General features: G+C 37.5%; 2 protein-coding genes and 2 pseudogenes across 3 annotated transcripts; 2 read left to right on the top strand and 2 right to left on the bottom strand.

Moving 5' to 3' along the window:
• The first annotated feature begins 3102 nt into the window (after positions 1-3102).
• On the top strand, positions 3103-6089 carry LOC148918316 (G-type lectin S-receptor-like serine/threonine-protein kinase B120; annotated as a pseudogene). The gene is made up of 6 exons (XR_016125946.1): positions 3103-4115; positions 4230-4498; positions 4593-4803; positions 4916-5152; positions 5271-5421; positions 5536-6089. The product of XR_016125946.1 is annotated as a G-type lectin S-receptor-like serine/threonine-protein kinase B120 (transcript).
• A 249-nt stretch (positions 6090-6338) lies between these two features.
• Positions 6339-7593, bottom strand: LOC148918315 (G-type lectin S-receptor-like serine/threonine-protein kinase At4g03230). Its single transcript, XM_089050724.1, has 4 exons — positions 7399-7593; positions 7057-7294; positions 6758-6908; positions 6339-6667 (listed from the first exon to the last, which is right to left on the bottom strand). Exons 1-4 carry the CDS (start codon positions 7430-7432, stop codon positions 6371-6373), a joined length of 720 nt encoding a protein of 239 aa, XP_088906850.1. The 5' UTR covers positions 7433-7593; the 3' UTR covers positions 6339-6370.
• Positions 7533-10475, bottom strand: LOC148918314 (G-type lectin S-receptor-like serine/threonine-protein kinase At4g03230; annotated as a pseudogene).
• A 6356-nt stretch (positions 10476-16831) lies between these two features.
• Positions 16832-18852, top strand: LOC148918313 (uncharacterized). Its single transcript, XM_089049856.1, has 2 exons — positions 16832-18200; positions 18500-18852. Exons 1-2 carry the CDS (start codon positions 17096-17098, stop codon positions 18532-18534), a joined length of 1140 nt encoding a protein of 379 aa, XP_088905982.1. The 5' UTR covers positions 16832-17095; the 3' UTR covers positions 18535-18852.
• Positions 18853-19854: the final 1002 nt, after the last annotated feature.

Raw genomic sequence — 19854 nt, 5'->3', positions numbered from 1 at the left:
AAAGTAAAAGGACAAAGACATTTACTTAAATGTTGAAAATGGAAATAAGGTATAGAGAGAAAAAAAAGAAGTAATTTTTTGGTATTTTTTTCAATTTTTTATTACAAAAATATTGGTTGCTGGTGTCAAAAGTGAAGAGTATTGGTTGGTCTTTATAGAAAAAAATTTCAGTATTTTTTGGGTATTTTTTACATTTTTTTCGATTTTGTTCATTTTTTTATTGAGCAAAAAATTGGCTGCCGTTGGATTGCTAGAAAAAGGAGATCGGAGAGCCCAAAGAGCCACGTTGAAGAAAGCTGTTGGGGAGCATCAGAGCGTACCGACGCCGATTGCCCTCGCCAGCCAGTAGTCGGGCCCCACTCCTTGCCCCGGCAGATCTTTGTTGTCGGAAACCCCATTTTACATTTTTTCGATTTTGTTCATTTTTTTATTGGGCAAAAATTGGCTGCCGTTGGATTGCTAGAAAAAGGAGATCGGAGAGCCCAAAAGAGCCACGTGGAAGAAAGTCTGGGGAGCACTCAGAGCGCTACCGATGTCGATTGCCCTTGGTCAAGGCGCCCAACCTGTAGTCGGGCCCCACTCCTTGCCCCGACAGATCTTTGTTGCTGAAACCCCATTTTGGGTTCCCTCGGGCCCTTTGCCGGAAATGCTCTAAGTTAAGTACGGTTTGGTTGGGTTTAGATTAGGCCTCAAACTAGCAATATAGTTGTCAAATCATGACTTTTGTTAACTATTATGTGACTCTTATTCGCTTTTATGCACAACTGGATCGTTGGAGGTTTTCTTCCTGAAATCTACCCTTTGTTCTATGATGGCGGGACTTCGATCCATGGTGGTATGGTAGTCATGATTTAAGTTTGTGGTTTAATTTAGACTTCTGCTTGTTTGTGGGCTGTGTGGGTTTGGATACGAGTTATGCGGATTTTGGTGATTTGAGTTGTTTAGTTGTTTATGCGGATTTTGTTTCATGTAGTTTTCCTCTTTTGGGTTATTGGTTTTGCAGTCATGTTGAGATGAATTCTTGTTTCGTACGTGTCTTTGATGTATTGCTAAAGTTTTCTAATGGATATCATTATTTGATAAATAAATAATAAACTAGCAGTATACCCGAATCATATCAAATTAATTGCGGTTTGGTTTGGTTCAATTCAAAATTATACCTTTTAATATAAAACATGAATCAAACCACTTGATTTGATTTGATTAGCCGGTTTAATCAATTACGGTTTGGTTTAGTCTAGTTCAAGACTACACTTTTTTTGAGTTTTTCTATTTAAACCTCATACTTTTATTTGTTCACCCCAATGCTTAAATCATTAAGCTCTTAAATTTTATTTTTGTATAAAAGGACAAAAAAGGTCATCCAACTTAATTCTTAGTACATCTATACACATACCCTACCACTCTTCATATTAAGTTTTAGAAACATATAAAATCCTTTAGACCCTATTGTCAGATTACTCTTCTCTTTCAATCCAAGAAACCTACACTCTCATCTTCTCTTTACAAACCCTAAATAAGGTATGCAAATAGTAACTTGTAGGTCATCAATTGAAGTATGTAATGTGAGATTATTTCCTGATTTGGGACTCCTTCCAGAATTATTGAGAATGCTATGATGAAAGACTTTTATTCGGTCCGATCGTATGAGTTATAGGTAAATATTGCTCGAGGGCAGCAGTTCTCCAAGTCTTGGTCGCAGACTCGCAGGTCTCACATTTCATGCAGGAACGTACACCCCAACTCCTACACGATCACCTACTTTGAATTTCTCCACATTCTTCCTAGCTTTGGTCACGACACTAACAATTTCATGCCTGGAAAATCAATTGAAAATGTTCAACACACGTGAATGATTTCACAGGAATAATAAAATGATTGTTTCTGCTAGGTGCTGCAAAATGCAGAGAGATACAACAACCAATTCCCACACATGAATGCAATTTTTGATAAGACATTTGATCATATGCAGAGGTAAACAAAATCAAAACCATTTTGAAACGCAAATAATAATATAAAAAACACTAATATGCATGTTAAGTTTTTGTGGGGTATGGGGTGTGGTTTATTTTTTATTTTTTTGCCGGTTGTGTATTTAGGTGTATTTTGGGAAGATTGTAGGGTTTTCTTAAAAATTGTGAAAATTTGAATTACAAATTGAGGTGAACTTAGAACATGAAGTGAACAAAGAGAAGTGAGAGTTTAAATAGAAAAAATAATCGTCAATTTTAGGCACCAGCGTGGCATGTGCTTAACGAAGAAAACGTGGCATGTCAGTGAGTTGATGGGGTATAAATAAATGAACACTTTATGTCTTAGGCACTGTCGAGTTTGAGCCTTGAGGTACAAACTTTGTCATTCTGCGCTGTTTGAGCCTCTGCCAGTCGTCTCCTTGTTTCTTCCTTTGTCTCTCAGAATGGGGAGGCTCATTGCTTGTGTCCTGACATTACTGGTGTTCTCTCCTAAGCTGCCATTTTCCTTTTGTACCAGCAAACACAACTTATTAGTCCTAGGCAAATCAATCAGTGCAGACCAGATCTTGATTTCTCCCACTGGAAACTTTGCACTGGGCTTCTTCACTCCTGAAAATTTTACCAAATACTTCCTTGGCATTTGGTACAATACAATCCCAAACCCACCAATTGTGTGGGTAGCCAACGGAGAAACCCCACTTGATTCTTGTTGAAATTAATGCATATTTGTAGAAAAATCTGGAAGCGTGAAGAAAGAGCTATAAGCTTGAAGGGAATAAAAGATTGAAGAATGTTCCAGAAAAACCAAGAAAGCATGCAACAAGGAATTGTGGAGAAGTTTCTAGGCAAAGCCACATACATGTGGCTGGAGCAAATGCCCAAGTCGGTGTACAAGGGCTAAGTCGGCAAAGGTGCCTATAAATAGGCATGCAAACAACAAAGAAAAGATGGAGTCCAAACCATTAGGGAGCCAAGGGCTACCTAATGCTAACTATGTTGAAAGCCAATAAGCTCATTAATCAAAGTGCAAGGGCCAAATAGCCCAAACTAATCTAAGTGAAGGGCCACATAACCCAAACTAATCTAAACCAAGTGTTGTGGCCAATAAGCCAATATGCTAAGTGAAGAAGGCCCATTAGCCTACACTAAGCCATGTACTATTCACCTCCTCAATTAATAAAATCACTTTGTTGTTTCCCCCTTTCAATTCTAACAATTCTCCAGGTGTCTTTCTGCTGGGCAGTGATGGAAATCTGGTGGTGTTGGATGGGAAGACAAGAAAAGCACTCATCTGGTCTTCAAATGCATCCCTCCCTGCTTCTGCAACGAATGCCACAATTGGGTTACTAATGGACACTGGAAACCTTGTCCTAGGATTTGGAAAAGATCAAACAAAAGACCCTTTGTGGCAGAGCTTTGATCATCCCTCAGACACATTGTTGCCCGGCATGATGATTAGCCTTAACAAGAGGACTGACCAGCAGAGGCGGCTTACATCCTGGGCAGCAGTTGACGATCCGAAACCCGGTAAGTTCTCCCTCGGCATTGATCTTCAAGTGCCTGCCCAGGTTGTTGTCCGGAAGGAAAACTTTGGTCCCTACTGGAGAAGTGCTGTCTACAATTTGACAGGCCATGAGTCCAAATCAATAGCCTTTAAAAATCCCAGTGCAACCTTCTTGGTCCTCTCTTTCAATGTTAAGTCTGATGATCATACTGATGAGGTTTATTTTACTTATCGCGTCTCGGATAGCTCAGTGAAATTGAGGTCTGTGTTGAACCCAAATGGGCTGTTTGTCCTGCTGCTGTGGCAGGATGACAGTAAAACATGGAGTGAGCTGGGGTATTGGACTGGTGAATGTGTTAGGGAAAAGGCATTGACATGTGGTAGAAACAGAGAAGGGTTTTCCAAGGTTGGGTTTTTAAAACTACCAGATCATGCTGTTGTGTTAGAAAATAAAAAGAGTAGGAGTGAGTGTGAATCTGAGTGTCTTCACAACTGCTCTTGCAAAGCGTATGCTTGTGCAAATGTGGCACAGGGAAGTCCTATGAGGTGCATAACATGGTATGGTAACTTGGTGGATTCTGTACAGAATCAAACACTTCCTATTCGTGTTTGTGAGGATGGCTCCAATGATTTTCAAGGCATGTCGATTAATTTTGTTTCTTTTTTCATTATTAAACAAGCAAAATCAGTTATTTTGGCTAGAAAGTTACCATAACTACTAACTTGGAGCCTTTTCATTCTTTTCTTTGCAGGTGGTAAGGGTCATGCTAAAAATTTCTTCAAGAAGCGGTGGGCTGTAATTGCAATTGAAATCGTCTCAGCAACAACAGGATTGCTTGCAGCAATTTTTGGATATCTTTTATGGAAGAGAATTTCTAGAAATGAAGACAATGGTAGTGCTGGAAGTGGAAAGGATGGTACAGAACTACCACTTTCGGGTTTAAATAGTATACTAGCTGCAACAAACAACTTCTCTGAAGCTAATAATCTTGGAGAGGGAGGGTTTGGCCCCGTTTATAAGGTGAAACTTCCTTAATTACATTGTTCTTCATAAATATGATATTAAATTTGTCTACTTGTCTTTAAAAAATTTCCATTAATATCTTTCTCTGCAGGGTATTTTGCCTGAAAATGAAGAAGTAGCCATAAAAAGGTTGTCGAAGAAGTCAGGGCAAGGACATGAGGAGTTCATGAATGAGTTGAAGCTTATAGCCAAGCTCCAACATACCAATCTTGTTAGGCTCTTGGGTTGCTGTAATGAAGAGGAGGAAATGATACTGATTTATGAGTACATGCCCAATCGAAGTTTGGACAAACTTGTGTTTGGTATATACATGTTCATCACCTTTGAGATATTCTTTGATGTTGTTGATTTCCTGGACATCAAATTTGATTAGCTAATTTCTGCAACATCTTTTTAAATGTATTGCTTATTCAGATCCATATGAAAAGATAAAATTGGATTGGGGTAAACGGTTTCGAATCATAGAAGGCATTGCTCAAGGAGTACTTTATATCCACAAGTATTCCAGATAGAGAATCATTCACAGGGACCTAAAAGCAAGTAATATACTGTTGGACGGAGAAATGAACCCAAAAATTTCAGACTTTGGAATGGCAAGGATTTTTGGATGAACCAAACAGAAGCAAATACCGACAGGGTTGTTGGGACATAGTAAGCAGACATATATAGCACATGTTTTTGCATTATTCATGTACTAAACCTGATGATGCAAAATGTTAGTCTTTAATTGTTATTGCTTACTTCGTCTACCATTATAATTCATGCGCAGCAGCTACATGTCACCTGAGTATGCACTCTTGGGCAATTTTTCTGAGAAATCAGATGTATTCAGCTTTGGAATGTTGATTTTGGAGATTGTAAGTGGAAAGAGGAATTCTTCTTTTCATCGTTTTGATCCTACGCTAACGCTTGCTGGTTGGGTAAGTATATATAAACTAGAAATTATTCTAGCTAGTATGTATATGTCGTCCTTCTGTTTTTAATCCTTTCAAGTTTGCAATTAAAGTGAATGGTCCTAATGAAATCTTAATTAGGCATGGGAATTTTGGAAAGAAGGCAGAGGAATGGAGGTGTTTGATGAATCAGTAAGGGAAGCATGTGACACTCATGAAGCTCTAAGGTGTATCCATGTAGGGTTTTTGTGTGTTCAAGAAGCTCCAGCCGATCGGCCAATAATGTCTTCTGTGATTAGTATGCTGCAGGGCAACGAAGCTGCATCACTTCCACCCTCCAAAGAACCTGCTTTTTCATCAGCTCATAGGAATTCCATTGCTATTGCTGCTCCTCCTCAAACATCTCCCATTTTTTCCAACAATTATGTAATCACCATTAGTTCGGAAGTAGGCAGATAGACTTCCTTTTGTTCAGCACATATATAATTATTGTAGAATAACTAGCATGCAGCAGATTGACAAGCGCAAGCCAACAAAAACATGTTTGAGCTTCTTCTAGCAGTGGATTATGTTAGGTGAAAATAGCCTTCTAAGGTTTTAGTCAATTTCGTGCAATTTAATAATTTTTTTTTTTTGTTTTAATAATTATTCTTGAAGCTAAGGTTTTGGTTTAAGTATTTACTTTTGTTATTAAACCCTGGTGTTAGATTACATTTTTTTGATCATTTAAATATTAGGTGCATTATTATGAAATATGCTACTCATATTGTGTGACCAAGTAGCATTGCAAAGAGGTCAAATCTTTGTAACCGACATTATAGTTGAGAGGGCTTTTATAATTACCACGTTTGGAGGCGTAGACTCATCACAAAGAAAAAGTTACAGTTTTAGTATAAACGAAAATATGAGACATGAAGAGTCAAAAGTTTACTTAAGGAGGACAAAAGGACCAATTACAGCCTCAACAATGCTTTAATTATCTACCTTCTTCTAGACTTGTGGTTATTTCGGTAATTGTATCTGGCTTAGTAGAAGGAGAAGCTCTGCTGGAATTGTTCCTGAAGAGAAAGGCTGGTTGTTTAGGAGTTGGAATTGCAATTTCACTGTCAAGCATGGTAAGAACACTTGACATGGCGGGACGGTAAACAGGGTCTTCTTGCACGCATAGGAGCCCAACATTGACACACTTGATAAATTGACTTTTGTTGCAACTTTCATCCAAAGTCTTGTCCATTAGTTCCAAAGCCTTGTTTTCTGTCCACAGTTTCCATGCCTGAGAAAATGTTGAAATTTCAATATGGTTATAAAAATGGGGTTATAAAATAAAGGGTATGTATATGAAAGATTCAACCACCACACTTACATAACTTATGAGGCTGAAAGTTTGTTGGGATTGATAAAATCCTGTGTTCTTTTTTCCACTGATTATCTCAAGAAGAACCACACCAAAGCCGTACACATCTGATTTCACTGAGAAAGTTCCATCTAATGCATACTCCGGAGACATATAACGACTGCATCACAAATTATAATAACAGTTTGTAAAATATGCAAGCACCAAAGCACTTCCCTCTAAAATGGTCAAGGAATTAAAATTTCAAAATTGTGCTACAATGTATGAAATATCCACCCTGAAATTTAAACCGTCCACACGAAACTTACTAAGTTCCAACTACTGTGTTTGTACTCGACTCAGTTTCTTTGCCTCCAACAATCCTCGCCAAGCCGAAGTCAGATATTTTGGGGTTCATCTCCTCATCTAAGAGAATGTTGCTGGTTTTCAAATCTCTGTGAATGATCCTCAATCGGGAATCTTGATGAAGATAAAGAAGTCCTCGAGCGATTCCCAAAATGATGTTGAAGCGTATCTCCCAATTGAGAACCATGCTTTTTGTATGATCTGCCAAAGTTTGCATTTTCCATTAGAGAAAGGAGCTCTGGTAATCAAGAAACCATATATCACGCAGTAAAAAAAAAATACTGAAATGAAGACTAGGAACAAACCAAATATATACAAGTCTAGACTTTGGTTAGGCATGTACTCATAGAGTAAAATTTTTTCTTCTCCTTTGATGCAAAATCCTTTCAGCCTAACAAGGTTTCGGTGTTGAAGTTTGGCAATCAGCACCACCTCATTCTTAAATTCCTGTAAGCCTTGTCTTGAAGCCCTTGATAACCTCTTTACCGCGAGTTCTTGATCTCCAAGAAACTTGCCCTGGCAACAAAATTCCCTTTCACATCAATTTACAACTAACCAGAACACATCAACATAATGAAAAACAATTTTCTAGGGACAAAGTGTTGCTCAGGTGGTTCAGTTGCAATGATTTGGCAAACAAGTATTCCTGAATTACCTTGTAAACAGGTCCATAGCCCCCTTGTCCAAGTTTGTTTGCATTTGAGAAATTATCTGTAGCATCCAGTATGCTTTGCAAATCGAAAAAGGGTACATCTATACCTCTCCCATCTTCTTCCGTGAACTCAGTTGTGTCCATCAACTCTTGAACTCGTCTTTCACTATCAAGTTGTGCTCGATTTATTTTATCTAATACATGGAATTGAATAATTTTATTTTCATGCTGTCATTCAATAGGACCAATTCTGCAGATGTTCAGTACAGAGTGCATATAGCAAAGTAGTTACCTCGTCTCTTGGTTGTCTTTCTTCTCCATATATAAACAAAAACAATGCATGCCAGAAAAATCACAATTGTAAGGACTGCCACAACTATCAGTATCAGAGACAATGACATTTTTCTTCTAGATTGCTCTTCTGACTCTGAAAAATTACCTTCTACAAGAAAGCAAGGGGAACTTTATAAATGTGAGTTTTCATCATACAATAAGCTTATTGAGTTAACAATGTAAAATGGCAAATTCCAGTGACAGTAAGTCAAATAACTAATTGGATTTATAAGTCCAATTCTACTTGGTTTTATTATTTTCCAATTATAATTTCTACTCAATCTAAAAAAAGATAATTGATTACTATATGAATTCCCATAACACAGTGTATCATAATGATATTCCAAAAATAATTTCGGAAATTATAGGAAAGACCTTATGAATTTATGGGATTTTTCTTCTTTATATTCTCCCTTGTAAGCAAGCAGGATTCATCATCAGCCTCGGTTTTGTCTCAGTAGAGTGATGAATCCAACGCTGCACTTACAACAGGCTAAGGGGGTTGAACATCACAGTTGATTACAATAAGGAGAAATACTGAATAAGTCATTCAGCTAAAAATAATCTCAATAAACTAATCCTTCTTAGCAATACCATTATCTCAACATCGCAGCAGGACTAGTCTTGACTCTCAAAAAATATTGATTTGCAGCAAGAGGCGCACATGCATCAGCAAAATTTTATGCCTAACATGAAGTTCTCACCTCGAGTACAATTTAAGCCATTCCACTGAAAATTGGAATTGCAAAGGCATTTTTTCTTTCCATCTCTTGCTGGAGTGCAAGTTGAATGTGGCCAATCCCTACAGTCTGCAGATGTTGTACAGGTCGGTTCCGTCGGCGGCTCCCAACCCAACTCTACTGCATTAGTATCTCTAGATGAAAGGTTGGCATTGCACCAACTGATCACCTTAAATGGCAGTGACAGGTTGAGCTGCTGACTTTTGAATGTGTTCCTAGGATCACAATTATCCACATCTTTTTCTTGGATGACAAATCTTCGTGTACTTGGGCTGATGCTAATAACTCTAAACAAGGTTTTATTCTGTCCCACGTACCTAACCAGGCCTGTGCTGGTGTTGCAGTTGAAACGGAAGTACATGGGGTCACCGCAATCCAATCCAGTGCTGAGGGGATAAGGAATGGCGGTTGTGCCACAAGGCTTGCAGTCTCTTACGGTTGATTCTGCACAAGATGTAATTTTTTGACTATCATAACGAAGTAAAAAATTAGCATTAACCTCATGCTTCTGCAATCATGCTCACATGTAAAAGCTTAACATAGAATGCTTCTAGTATATAACAGACTGTTTAGTTGTTTATGTGTGTAGAGTTTGTTACTGCCACGCACGTATGACATCCCTCATCCTAACTGAGGTGCTTTAAACTCTCACTCTCTTAAATCTTTTTTCAACTGTAAAAGTAGTTTGGTGAAACAAACCAACAACTGCATATATTCCATCATAATCCAAAATTAAACAGAGAAATGCAATACCTAAGGCAACTCGAACAGAGAGGTCATGGCCAATATGTTCGTACTCTTCTTCAAGATTATTTAGATCCCTCAACCATATCCAGCACAAGGAAGTAGCAGTATTATCCCTTCTGGTGCTGTTTACACCTGCACCATATGAGAAAGCCTGGCACTGGCAGTTTTTTAAGCCCTAGTTCCTGCATCCTGTTTCATTGTCAACAATGATGTGTGTGTCTGGTTTTCCCACCTTCATCATCTTCAATCTCAAGAAAGTGTCCTTGCTACATATTCTCGACTTCCTTTCACATCCACCTGAAAAGTCTCCAGTTTCCCATTGCTCTGCAAACTGGGGTTTAAAACCTGGCAAACATTTGCACACCAACGGCCAATTATCACTGTTACAGCTGCCAAAGTTCCCACAAGCATTAAACACACTGCATCGACCTCTTGGCTGCGACCAAATCGAATTCCACTGCTTTTCTTGTTCAATCCAGTTCAGAAACTGTATCTTTCCATTAAAATTCATCACCACTCTTTTATATTTGATTTCCAATGTTGTCATAGGTGTAAAATTATAATAATTATATCCTCGACCTATAGGTATGGCAGTAGTCTTGCTGAAATTTGATAACAGATCAGATATAAGAGAAGGCATTTCAGCTGAGGTGGAAAACTGACCTGGCTCTCCACTTTTCCAATAAGGAATTGACTTTCTTGAAATGACATACTGATTGTCTCCTTCTTGATCTAGCTTGAAGGTGAAGTTCCCAATTCCTGGGTCATCTTGATCTCTCCATGAAGTCAATTCCAAGTTTGTATCCAACACCATCCCAGGAATGAATGTATCAGTTGCGCTTTGAAAGCTCTGCCACAAATGATCATCACCATCCCTAAACAACACCAGATTCCCAGAATCCATAAGCCTCACCACCAAATTTGAAGACTTGGGTGTTTGAAGCTCTGTTGACCAATAAGACTCATCAGTAAAACTATCCAACACTTGGAGGTTACCTTCTTTGATCGCAAAAACTCCAGTACTAGTTGAATTGACAACTGGTTTCTCTCTGTTAGCAACCCAAACAACTGTCCTTGGACTAATATTGTGATACCAAATGCCAACATATCTTCTCGCAAGGCCAGAGCTTTGTGTTGATGAAGGTGTAAAAAATCCCAGTTCAAATTCTCCTCCAGCTGAAACAAGAGTTTCTGATCGAATGCCGTCTGTAATTGGAGTGTCATATGTGAGTGTGTCCCTAGCAAAACAAAACGGGTGCGCAAAGCATAACAAGAGTAACAATGTAAACCATGTAATGGTGCAATTTGTTCTTGTCATCTTTCTTCTTCTTCTGCAGACTATCATGAAAGTTTACTGGTTCAAAAATGGCTTCGTGATTTATTCCATGTGCATCAAGCTACATCAAACTACAAGTGCATTATGAATTGGGCTAGCCAGTAGCAACTTGCAAGTTGTAATTGTGTCTTTCTTTCTTTGACTCTTTCTCACACCTATTTTTATTTTTCTGTCTGCGACTCTGTTTCATTTCATTTTCATAGTTGCTCGTTTTGGTTAACAGTAGTAAGTTAATTCATTGCAGTTTACCTTATTTAAGCCAAAAAAACAAAGGGAATTATTCTCTAAACAAAGGGTAGAAGGGTATCCAAGGTATATAATGCGCTAGGCTCTAGCGAGGACGTCTGTTTGCGATCAATTGGTGCGAACTTCTATCTACACCGTTGGATAAGATTTGACGGTTGAGATTATAAGTTGGGTCCAATTAGGTTTCACGTAGAAACAGGTTTTAAAAAACACATGTACCTGGATCATCTTCCTCTCTTTCCACCACCTCTCTTCGACATCCAAGCTGCCACCACCCACCCCTCCTCCCCAGCACAGTCATCCCTCCGCATTACCCACCCCTCTTCCTTCTCTCCCACTTTCTTTCTCTTTTCCCCTTCTTTCTTCGACATCCCAAGCAGTGGAGGACCTGTGCAGGCGCAAGGAGGTGCACCTGCACCTCCGGTCGCCGGAAAAGTCCATTAGAGCAGCTGGAGTTGCACCTTTGCTTCAGACAAGAGATGCAAGCAATGCGTTCGACGAAATGCCCAAACCACCAGGGCTAGGCGCTGCATCTGCTGCGCGATGCGCCCACACGCGCGCTTTTTCTTTTTTTCAAACATCCCTGGCCAAAACGACGTCGTTTTGGACCAGGGTTTTTTTTAATAAAAAAAGATAAAAAAAATAAGGAAACTGCTGCTGCTGCTGGGCCATTCTATTGGGCTTTCGAATTTGTATTATTTCTTACTTAATTGGGTTTTCAATTTCTTTAATTCTTTACTTAATTGGGTTTTAAGTGGGAGTTATCTTTATTCAATTGGGTTTTGGGAATTCCTTATTGAATTGGGATTGGAATTTTTTTTTATAAAGGACCAATTTAACAGTACCCAATTTCATCAAAGTGTGTGTGCATTACAAGAATCCTACGTTTTTTTTCTTCTTCTTAAGTACGTCAATCCAAAGTAAGTCGAATGCATTTTTTTTTTCTTAAACAAATGCCAATTTTGTTTATTCTTTTTTTAATAAATTTATTTTTTTCTTATTTAGCTCTCTCTGTATTAGTAAGATCAGTAGCAAACTCAAGGAGGAAGAGACTACTTGACATGGTATTCAAGGTATAATTAATTTTTATTTATTTATTTTATTGATAATTTGATATTGATTTGTTTATTTAATTGATAAATTATAGTCAATTAGTCATATGTATAGATATAAAACCCTTATTTTGTTTTAATTGTACAATTATAGAATGGTATTTTAAGAGAAAGAATTTATTATGAATAACATTAGTATTGTTTAAATTATAAGGATGTTTAGTTGTCTTTTTTTTTTTTTTTTTTTTTGAGTTCTTAGCTTTTGAAAATTACACCTCTGTTAGAAAATTCCTGGGTCCACCGTTGATCCCAAGTTCATGTTCTTCTTTTTTTTTTCTTTTTTTTTTTTTTGAGCTCTTAGCTTTTGAAAACTACACCTCTGTTAGAAAATTCCTGGGTCCACCGTTGATCCCAAGTTCATGTTCTTCTTTTTTTTTTTTTTTTTTTTGCAACTAGACTAATTTTATATAGAGATATTTAGTCATATACTCATTCTTCTTATTTCAATATTTTTCTCATTGTTAAATATTGTATTTGTTATTTTTATTCTCAAATGATTTATGTCTTATTAATTATTATGTTTTATTCGACAAGACAATGTAGAAAGTTGTTCAGATGCTCACCTCGAAGACGAGTAGTGCAACATCAATTGTATTTTGCTACAATATGTATTTTGAATTTCAAGGTTTTGACATATTTGGAGATTGCTTATATGTTTTAAGGATGATGGGGATTGTTTATGTTTTAACTATTTAGAATAATTTTAATTGAACGCTTAAAAGTTTAGTACAATATGGGGTCGTATGATTTTTTTATTATTATTACCAATTAAATACAGATGATTAGAAAACTATTTCTAGCAAATATTATAATTCAAATTTCTTTTTATTATTTTTTATAAAATAATTACATTTTTTTACCGCATTTCCCTCTTAGTAATGCATATTTCCAACAAACACTTTATCATCGGAAATAGTTTTCGACAATAATTGCCTATTTCCGACAACATTCCCCACGACATAATCGGGTTGAAACAATTATATTTCCGACCACTTGTTCGTCGAAAATATTTTCCGACAAGATTAATCTATTTGCGACAAACTTTGCAACGAATAAATATGGTTGGAAATATATATTTCCGACGTAACTGGCCAATCATTGTTATACTCTTTTCCGACGAGCTATTATATATCTTCCACAAACTCTTTTGATCGGTAATGATAATGGAGTTTTACTAAAACATCCAAAATGGGGGCTGAAATTATAAAAAAAACCCAACACCCAAAACGCTTTATAAACACACTCAAAACTCATCATTACACACACTCAAAACCCATTTATAAACACACCCAAAAAATATACAATTGTTGATTTTGGGTGTGTTTCTATGTTTAAATAGTGTTTGGGTTTTTTTATAAATACATGTCTAGAATTGAGTTTATTTATAAATTTGTGTAATGATAATTGCGACGAAATCTAGCCCTCACAAATAATATATCATTGTTGGAAAAAGTATTTCTGACGACACTCATTGGTTGAAAATATGAATTCATAAAAACAAGAAATCATAATAAAAGAACTATTTCCGACAATCAAATAAGTAATTGCGACCACATGTACGGTCGGAAATAAATATGTAGGGTCGTTTTAAAAATCCATTTCCGATAGAAATTTAAGCAATAGCTACGAAGCATGGGCGTTAGAAATACAAATGAAGTATTTGCAACCGGCCTTTTAGCAACGACTTCCGACGGACTTTTGCCGTCGAAAAAGGATATTTGTGATATACATAATTATAAAGTATTACTTACATATATAACGTGATAATGTACTAACTGAAGGATTAAAATCAAAATCTAATTTAACTACATGGTTTAAATAAAAAAAAATTAAAAATTATTCTCCAGGAATCTCAACCTTATTTTGTAAAGAAGAAAAGAGATTGGTGCAGATACTTCAAAGCATGATTAATTTCTCTTACCTGTGGTGTTTATATGAAACCTGTTCAACACCTCATCTTGGTTGCTTGAGGATGTGAATAGTAGTAGTTTATTTCCCCACAAAATTATAAAAATAAAGAAAATAACATTATGGAAAATAGCTAAATTTTGAAATATTAAAGACTTTTAACTTTTTTTTAACCATTCGTAACATGCAAATATTTCTCTTTGATTAGAAAAGTAGCGTATATCTCTAAATCATAACCGTTAATAGCCTTTAATGTGTTAAAATAAGGCTTAGATTTGGTCTTTAGCCCCTATTAAACAGAGATTGGTTTTCCAAATTTCCAGAGGAAAAAAATGCTTGCAAGTACCATACAAACGTAGGGGAAAGTACGCACAAAACTGTCAACTGTACGTATCAACTGTCAGTTCTGTTGGCCCAAGCGTGAAGTATTATGTGGCAAATGAGGGCAGTCATACGCGGCGACTTACACACGTATACACCAACGTGTACCAACGTGTGAGACGTATAAATGTGCCAACTTATCATTGAATTGAAAGTGTAAAGTGTCATATGTGCCAGCCAACTGTACATCATTAAACTGATGCAGTAGATCCTGGGTACTATATTATGTTCCCCAACCTCTAAATGAGTTCTATATTTGGCAGCTGTGCATCATAGAATGTATGCAATGATAACGAGGATGATAACTTTAAAATGAAAAATAGCATCAATGTTTCCATGAATCCAATGCATGAAATACAAGAAAGAAACTTCTGTGACATCGATTCCATAATATCGGCTGAAACTTTGAATTTTAAGCTAAGCTTCCATTTTACTTTTAGTCGCTAATGAATGAACATGAGGATGAATCTGGACCCCTACTTCCTTGCTAAGTCTACCTCCCTCTCTCTCTTACGTATTAAATAGAAGTTGAGACGTTTCACATGAGAAACTACGTCACATGTACCGTCTAGTTAAAACATAAAATATAATATTTATTTTTGTTGAATTATGCCTCGCTTGTAATTCTTGAGTTGTAATTTAAGTGGCTTTAAAAGTTGAAATTCTTTTGGGAATAGAACAGTCGATCCCATCATATTATTGTGCTTTTCATTTAAAATTAAAAGAGTATAAATATTAACTCATGAATAAAACTTGAAAAAGAAAAAGAAAAGCAATAAACTCTCTCCTCCGGAGTTGGGTTGGGGATCTCCTGTCATTTTCTCTATATTCTTGGTTTTCGAACTAGTTTTCTTTCTATCATTTGAGAAAATGCGTGATAAGAAGAAAAAACAAGATAAATTTATTAGACCTGGTCCATTGCTGGAAACAATACTCTATTAAATTTGCTCTCATAGATAGGACCATAGAGCATGGTTATTTTGTCACATCCTAAGGAAAACAAGAAAAAGAAAGAAATGTGGTACAATAATGCATGGTTGGCAACTTGATCCTGGGTCCTCCCATTTAAGAAACATATCGCTTCTTCTCTTTTAATTTTCACATGTATCCTGAATTTTAATTTAACTCACTTTTTAAGTCTTGAATTCTTTTCGTGTATTTTTTTCAATAGAAGCGAAATTTTACTTTAATTTAATCTAAATTATGGGGAGAGAGATTCGAACTCTAGTGCAATTGGGGAGCACATCCGCTCTAGTCAACTTGGCTAATCTTGCGTTTTTGTGTATTGAGATAACAATTATTCACAAAATAACTGATTATGTGTTAGGACACATGAATGCATTTTCAATAGTATTTTAATTAGCTCAATTATAAATATTAATAAATTATTAAAGCTTGTGAAAGAAACAAAACAAAAAATATTATCTCACCAGTCACTCATTCAAAGTTGGATCCCCTCACATTTTCTCATTTCTCCAAAGCCCTTCAAATGAAACCCATTTAAATAGAACCAAAACAATGATTTTTCTTAATCGAGTTCTTGATTGTGTTTGATAAACAATATATATTAAACAAAATTAAATGGTTAGAGTTTGTTTAAGTAACTCAATTGGCTCGACTGGATTAGGTGGAGAGTGTGGTACTCTTTTTCTTTGACCGAATCCCCCTTTGGGGATTTTTATGGCGAGATTTTAATGAGGCCACTCTTAAGGCTACCCTATCTCTGTTTTGTTAATTAAGACAATCATTATTGGTGCTTGTAATCTTTTTTCCAATGTTTCAATGAATTTCTCACTTTGATGAAAAGAAAAAAAAAGTTAACTTAATTGGCTGAGATTTCAATTCAAAGGATTGACAGAGAAGGAGGGAGATGAAATCGAAAAACGAAGAGCACCCTCCTTCAACTGGAACTCATTAAGGAAAGTGATAAACAAAAATGAAGATATTGAGTGAGCAAAAGGTTTTACTTCTGTTGATGAGTAAATACCAACTAACTAAACTAACTGTAACACAAGCTTTTCTCCTATGTGAAGCCTCTAAGTAACTGAACTGTAGACGTATGACTTGACACCTCACTAGTTGACTTAGCTAGCATTCTTCTCTAGTAAATTTGTCTGCAAATTTGTTTTGTGCAGCCATGGATACCAAAACCAAGCAAAGGTTGGTGCTTTCACTTTCAGTTCTTTTGTTATGCCTGTATGTCAAAACCCATGTTTCCCTTGCAGCTGACACCATCAGTGAAAACCAATCTCTCTCTAGTGATTGTTGGAGAACTGTAGGAAATCAGTTTGTATAATATCAATTAATATCAATACTGTTGTAATTAGGATTTACTTTCCTAGTAAGTTCCCTAGAATAGAGGACACGTTTCCTAGTATACTTAGAACTCTCTTGTATAAAACCAATTGTACCTATCAATGAAAATCATTCTCTTCCAATATCATATTCACATGGTATCAGAGCAGGACATCAAACCCTAGCTCTTCATATTTCTTTTCCTACGGCACCTTACCTTCTCGTGCCGCATAACTTCAGCTGCCGGAAACCATGAGTGATTCCTCTGGCACATTCAAGGTTGAACCTTCAAGTCCTTACTACGTCAATAATTCAGATCATCCAGGTTTGGTAATTGTACCAAAGCCTTTGAATGGAGATAATTATGCAACGTGGCGCAGATTCATGACTATTTCATTGAACGCAAAGAATAAATTGGGTTTCGTTGATGGAACTCTCAAAAAGCCGTCATCGGAATCCACTCCTGATGAACACGCGGTATGGATGCGCTGCAACGACATGGTTTTCTCCTGGATTGTCAACACTCTTGATCCCGAAATCAGCAATAGTGTCATATATTGTACCACGGCCCGCGAGATTTGGGAGGATCTCCGTGAACGATTCTCTCAAAGCAACGCTCCTCGTATCTTCCAACTTCAACGGGAGACTTCATATTTGACACAAGATCAATTGTCAGTTGCTGCCTATTACACCAAGTTGAAAGGTCTTTGGGATGAACTTGCTTCCTACACTGATTCTTCTACATGTACCTGTGCAACCCATGATGATCGCAACAAACTCATGCAATTCCTTATGGGATTGAACGAGTCTTATAGTGCTGTTCGTGGTCAAATTCTCTTGATGAATCCCTTGCCGTCTGTTAGGCAAGCATATGCCTCCATCAGCCAAGAAGAAAAGCAACGCACGCTTGGAGCCTCACGAGCTGCTGCTGGAACTTCCGATACTGCTGCCATGGCTGTTCGAACTGGACGTCCTAATCAGAATCGATCCACCAATCGTGAGGATCGTCGCATTGACAGGACAGACCAAAATCGTTCCCAGACCTCCACCCGTGATGATCGCCGCGCTGGATCTTCAAGAAACCAACCCCATTGCACCCATTGTGATGACGATGGCCATCGTATTGATACCTGCTGGAAGCTTCATGGGTATCCAGAAGGTCATCCACGCCACAAACCTAAGAAAAAGCATGATGGTCCATCTTCCAATCATGTTTCGGAAGGCCCAACCAAGGATACGATGCAGTCTGTTATGTCCGGCCTTTCGGACCTTCAAATTCAGCAGATGTTGGCTATCATGCATGACAAATCAGTTTCTGACAAGAAATCCCAGGTCCATGCAGCTGCCACCAACACAGGTTTGTCAAAATTAAAATTTCAGCGCTGGGTTATCGATAGTGGCGCGACTGACCACATTGTTTCTTCTCCAAAATTGTTGGTTCATCGTAATATTGATCATTCTGTGCCACCGGTTCGTATGCCTAGTGGGGAGAAGGCTTCAATTACTACAACAGGATCATTCCCTCTCAATTCTACTTATACTTTGCGTGATGTGCTATGTGTACCTACTTTCACAGTAGATTTGATGTCTGTGAGTAAGCTTACAAAAAATTTGAATTGTTCAGTGACTTTTTTCCCATATTATTGCGTTTTGCAGGACCTTGCTACGAGGAAGACGATTGGTTTGGGTAAGCAACTTGACGGGCTTTATTACTTGGTGGCACTATTGGCGGAGACAACCCCCAACACAACCCACCAAAATCCCGCTCACCGTCCATCCTGCAATCACACTGTCACCACTACCGACCTTTGGCATCGTCGTCTTGGCCATGTTTCTTCCTCCAGATTACATTTTATGTCTAAGCATCTACTAGATTTCCCTTTTGTCTCTAATAACGCTTGTCATGTTTGTCCCTTGGCAAAGCAGAGTCGTCTCCCTTTCGGAACAAGTTCAATCTCATCTGTCAAACCATTTGATTTAATTCATTGTGATATTTGGGGCCCTTATAAGCATTCGTCAATTTCTGGTGCCCATTATTTTCTTATAATAGTTGATGATTTTTCTCGCTTTACTTGGGTATTTTTAATGCGCCATAAACATGAGACTCAACATCTTTTAAAAACCTTTTTTTCTTTTGTTGGCACTCAATTTGATTCCCAAATTAAACAGCTTCGTGCCGACAATGGGGGGGAATTTCTTTCTCTTCAGACTTTCTTTCATGAACAAGGCATCATTTTTCAACACTCTTGCGTTTATAAGCCTCAACAAAATGGGGTCGTAGAACGTAAGCATCGCCACATCCTTGAAACGGCTCGTGCTTTAAAACTTCAGGCTAATCTTCCTTCAAAATTTTGGGGGGAATGTGTTTTAACTGCAGTTCATCTCATCAACCGTTTTCCTACTCCTCTTCTTTCTTTTCACACTCCTTTTGAACGTCTTTATTCCAAAACACCATCTTTCTCTCATCTCCGTGTTTTTGGTTGCCTTGCATATGCCACTAATGTTCATGTCACACATAAATTCGCTCCTCGTGCAATTCCATCTGTTTTCCTTGGTTATCCCCTCGGCCAAAAAGCTTTCAAACTTTATGATCTTGAGTCTCACAAAATTTTCACAAGTCGTGATGTTAAGTTCCATGAAAATATTTTTCCCTACCACACTTTTCCTTCCCCATCACTTTCGGTTCCCTCTGCCTTTCCGGCACCTCCTTTCCCTTCTGACGTCGACCCCATTTTTTCTTCTTCTCCAGCAGCTCCTTTACCTGAGTCGACCCCCACCAGTCCACATCCCCTGCCTTCGTCCCCACCTGACACCACCACCGCGCCTGCTGAATGAGCCTAATAACCTGCATGAGAAGTGAGCCCAACGTGGGTTCTCTTTATTTTGATTGATAAATCACTGGTCTCTAATTTCTGAACAAATTACCGTGTGATATCTTTTTATATTATGTAGGGCTGGCCATTTGGATTGACAAAACTGAAAAACTGCCCGAACCAAATAAATCGGTCCAG

Source organism: Prunus mume, linkage group LG4 (assembly GCF_029339155.1).
Source record: "Prunus mume cultivar Tortuosa linkage group LG4, ASM2933915v1, whole genome shotgun sequence".
NCBI classification, from domain to species: domain Eukaryota; kingdom Viridiplantae; phylum Streptophyta; class Magnoliopsida; order Rosales; family Rosaceae; genus Prunus; species Prunus mume.
The sequence above is the reverse complement of the archived record's forward strand: the minus strand, read 5'-3'. Positions and strand labels throughout refer to the sequence as shown.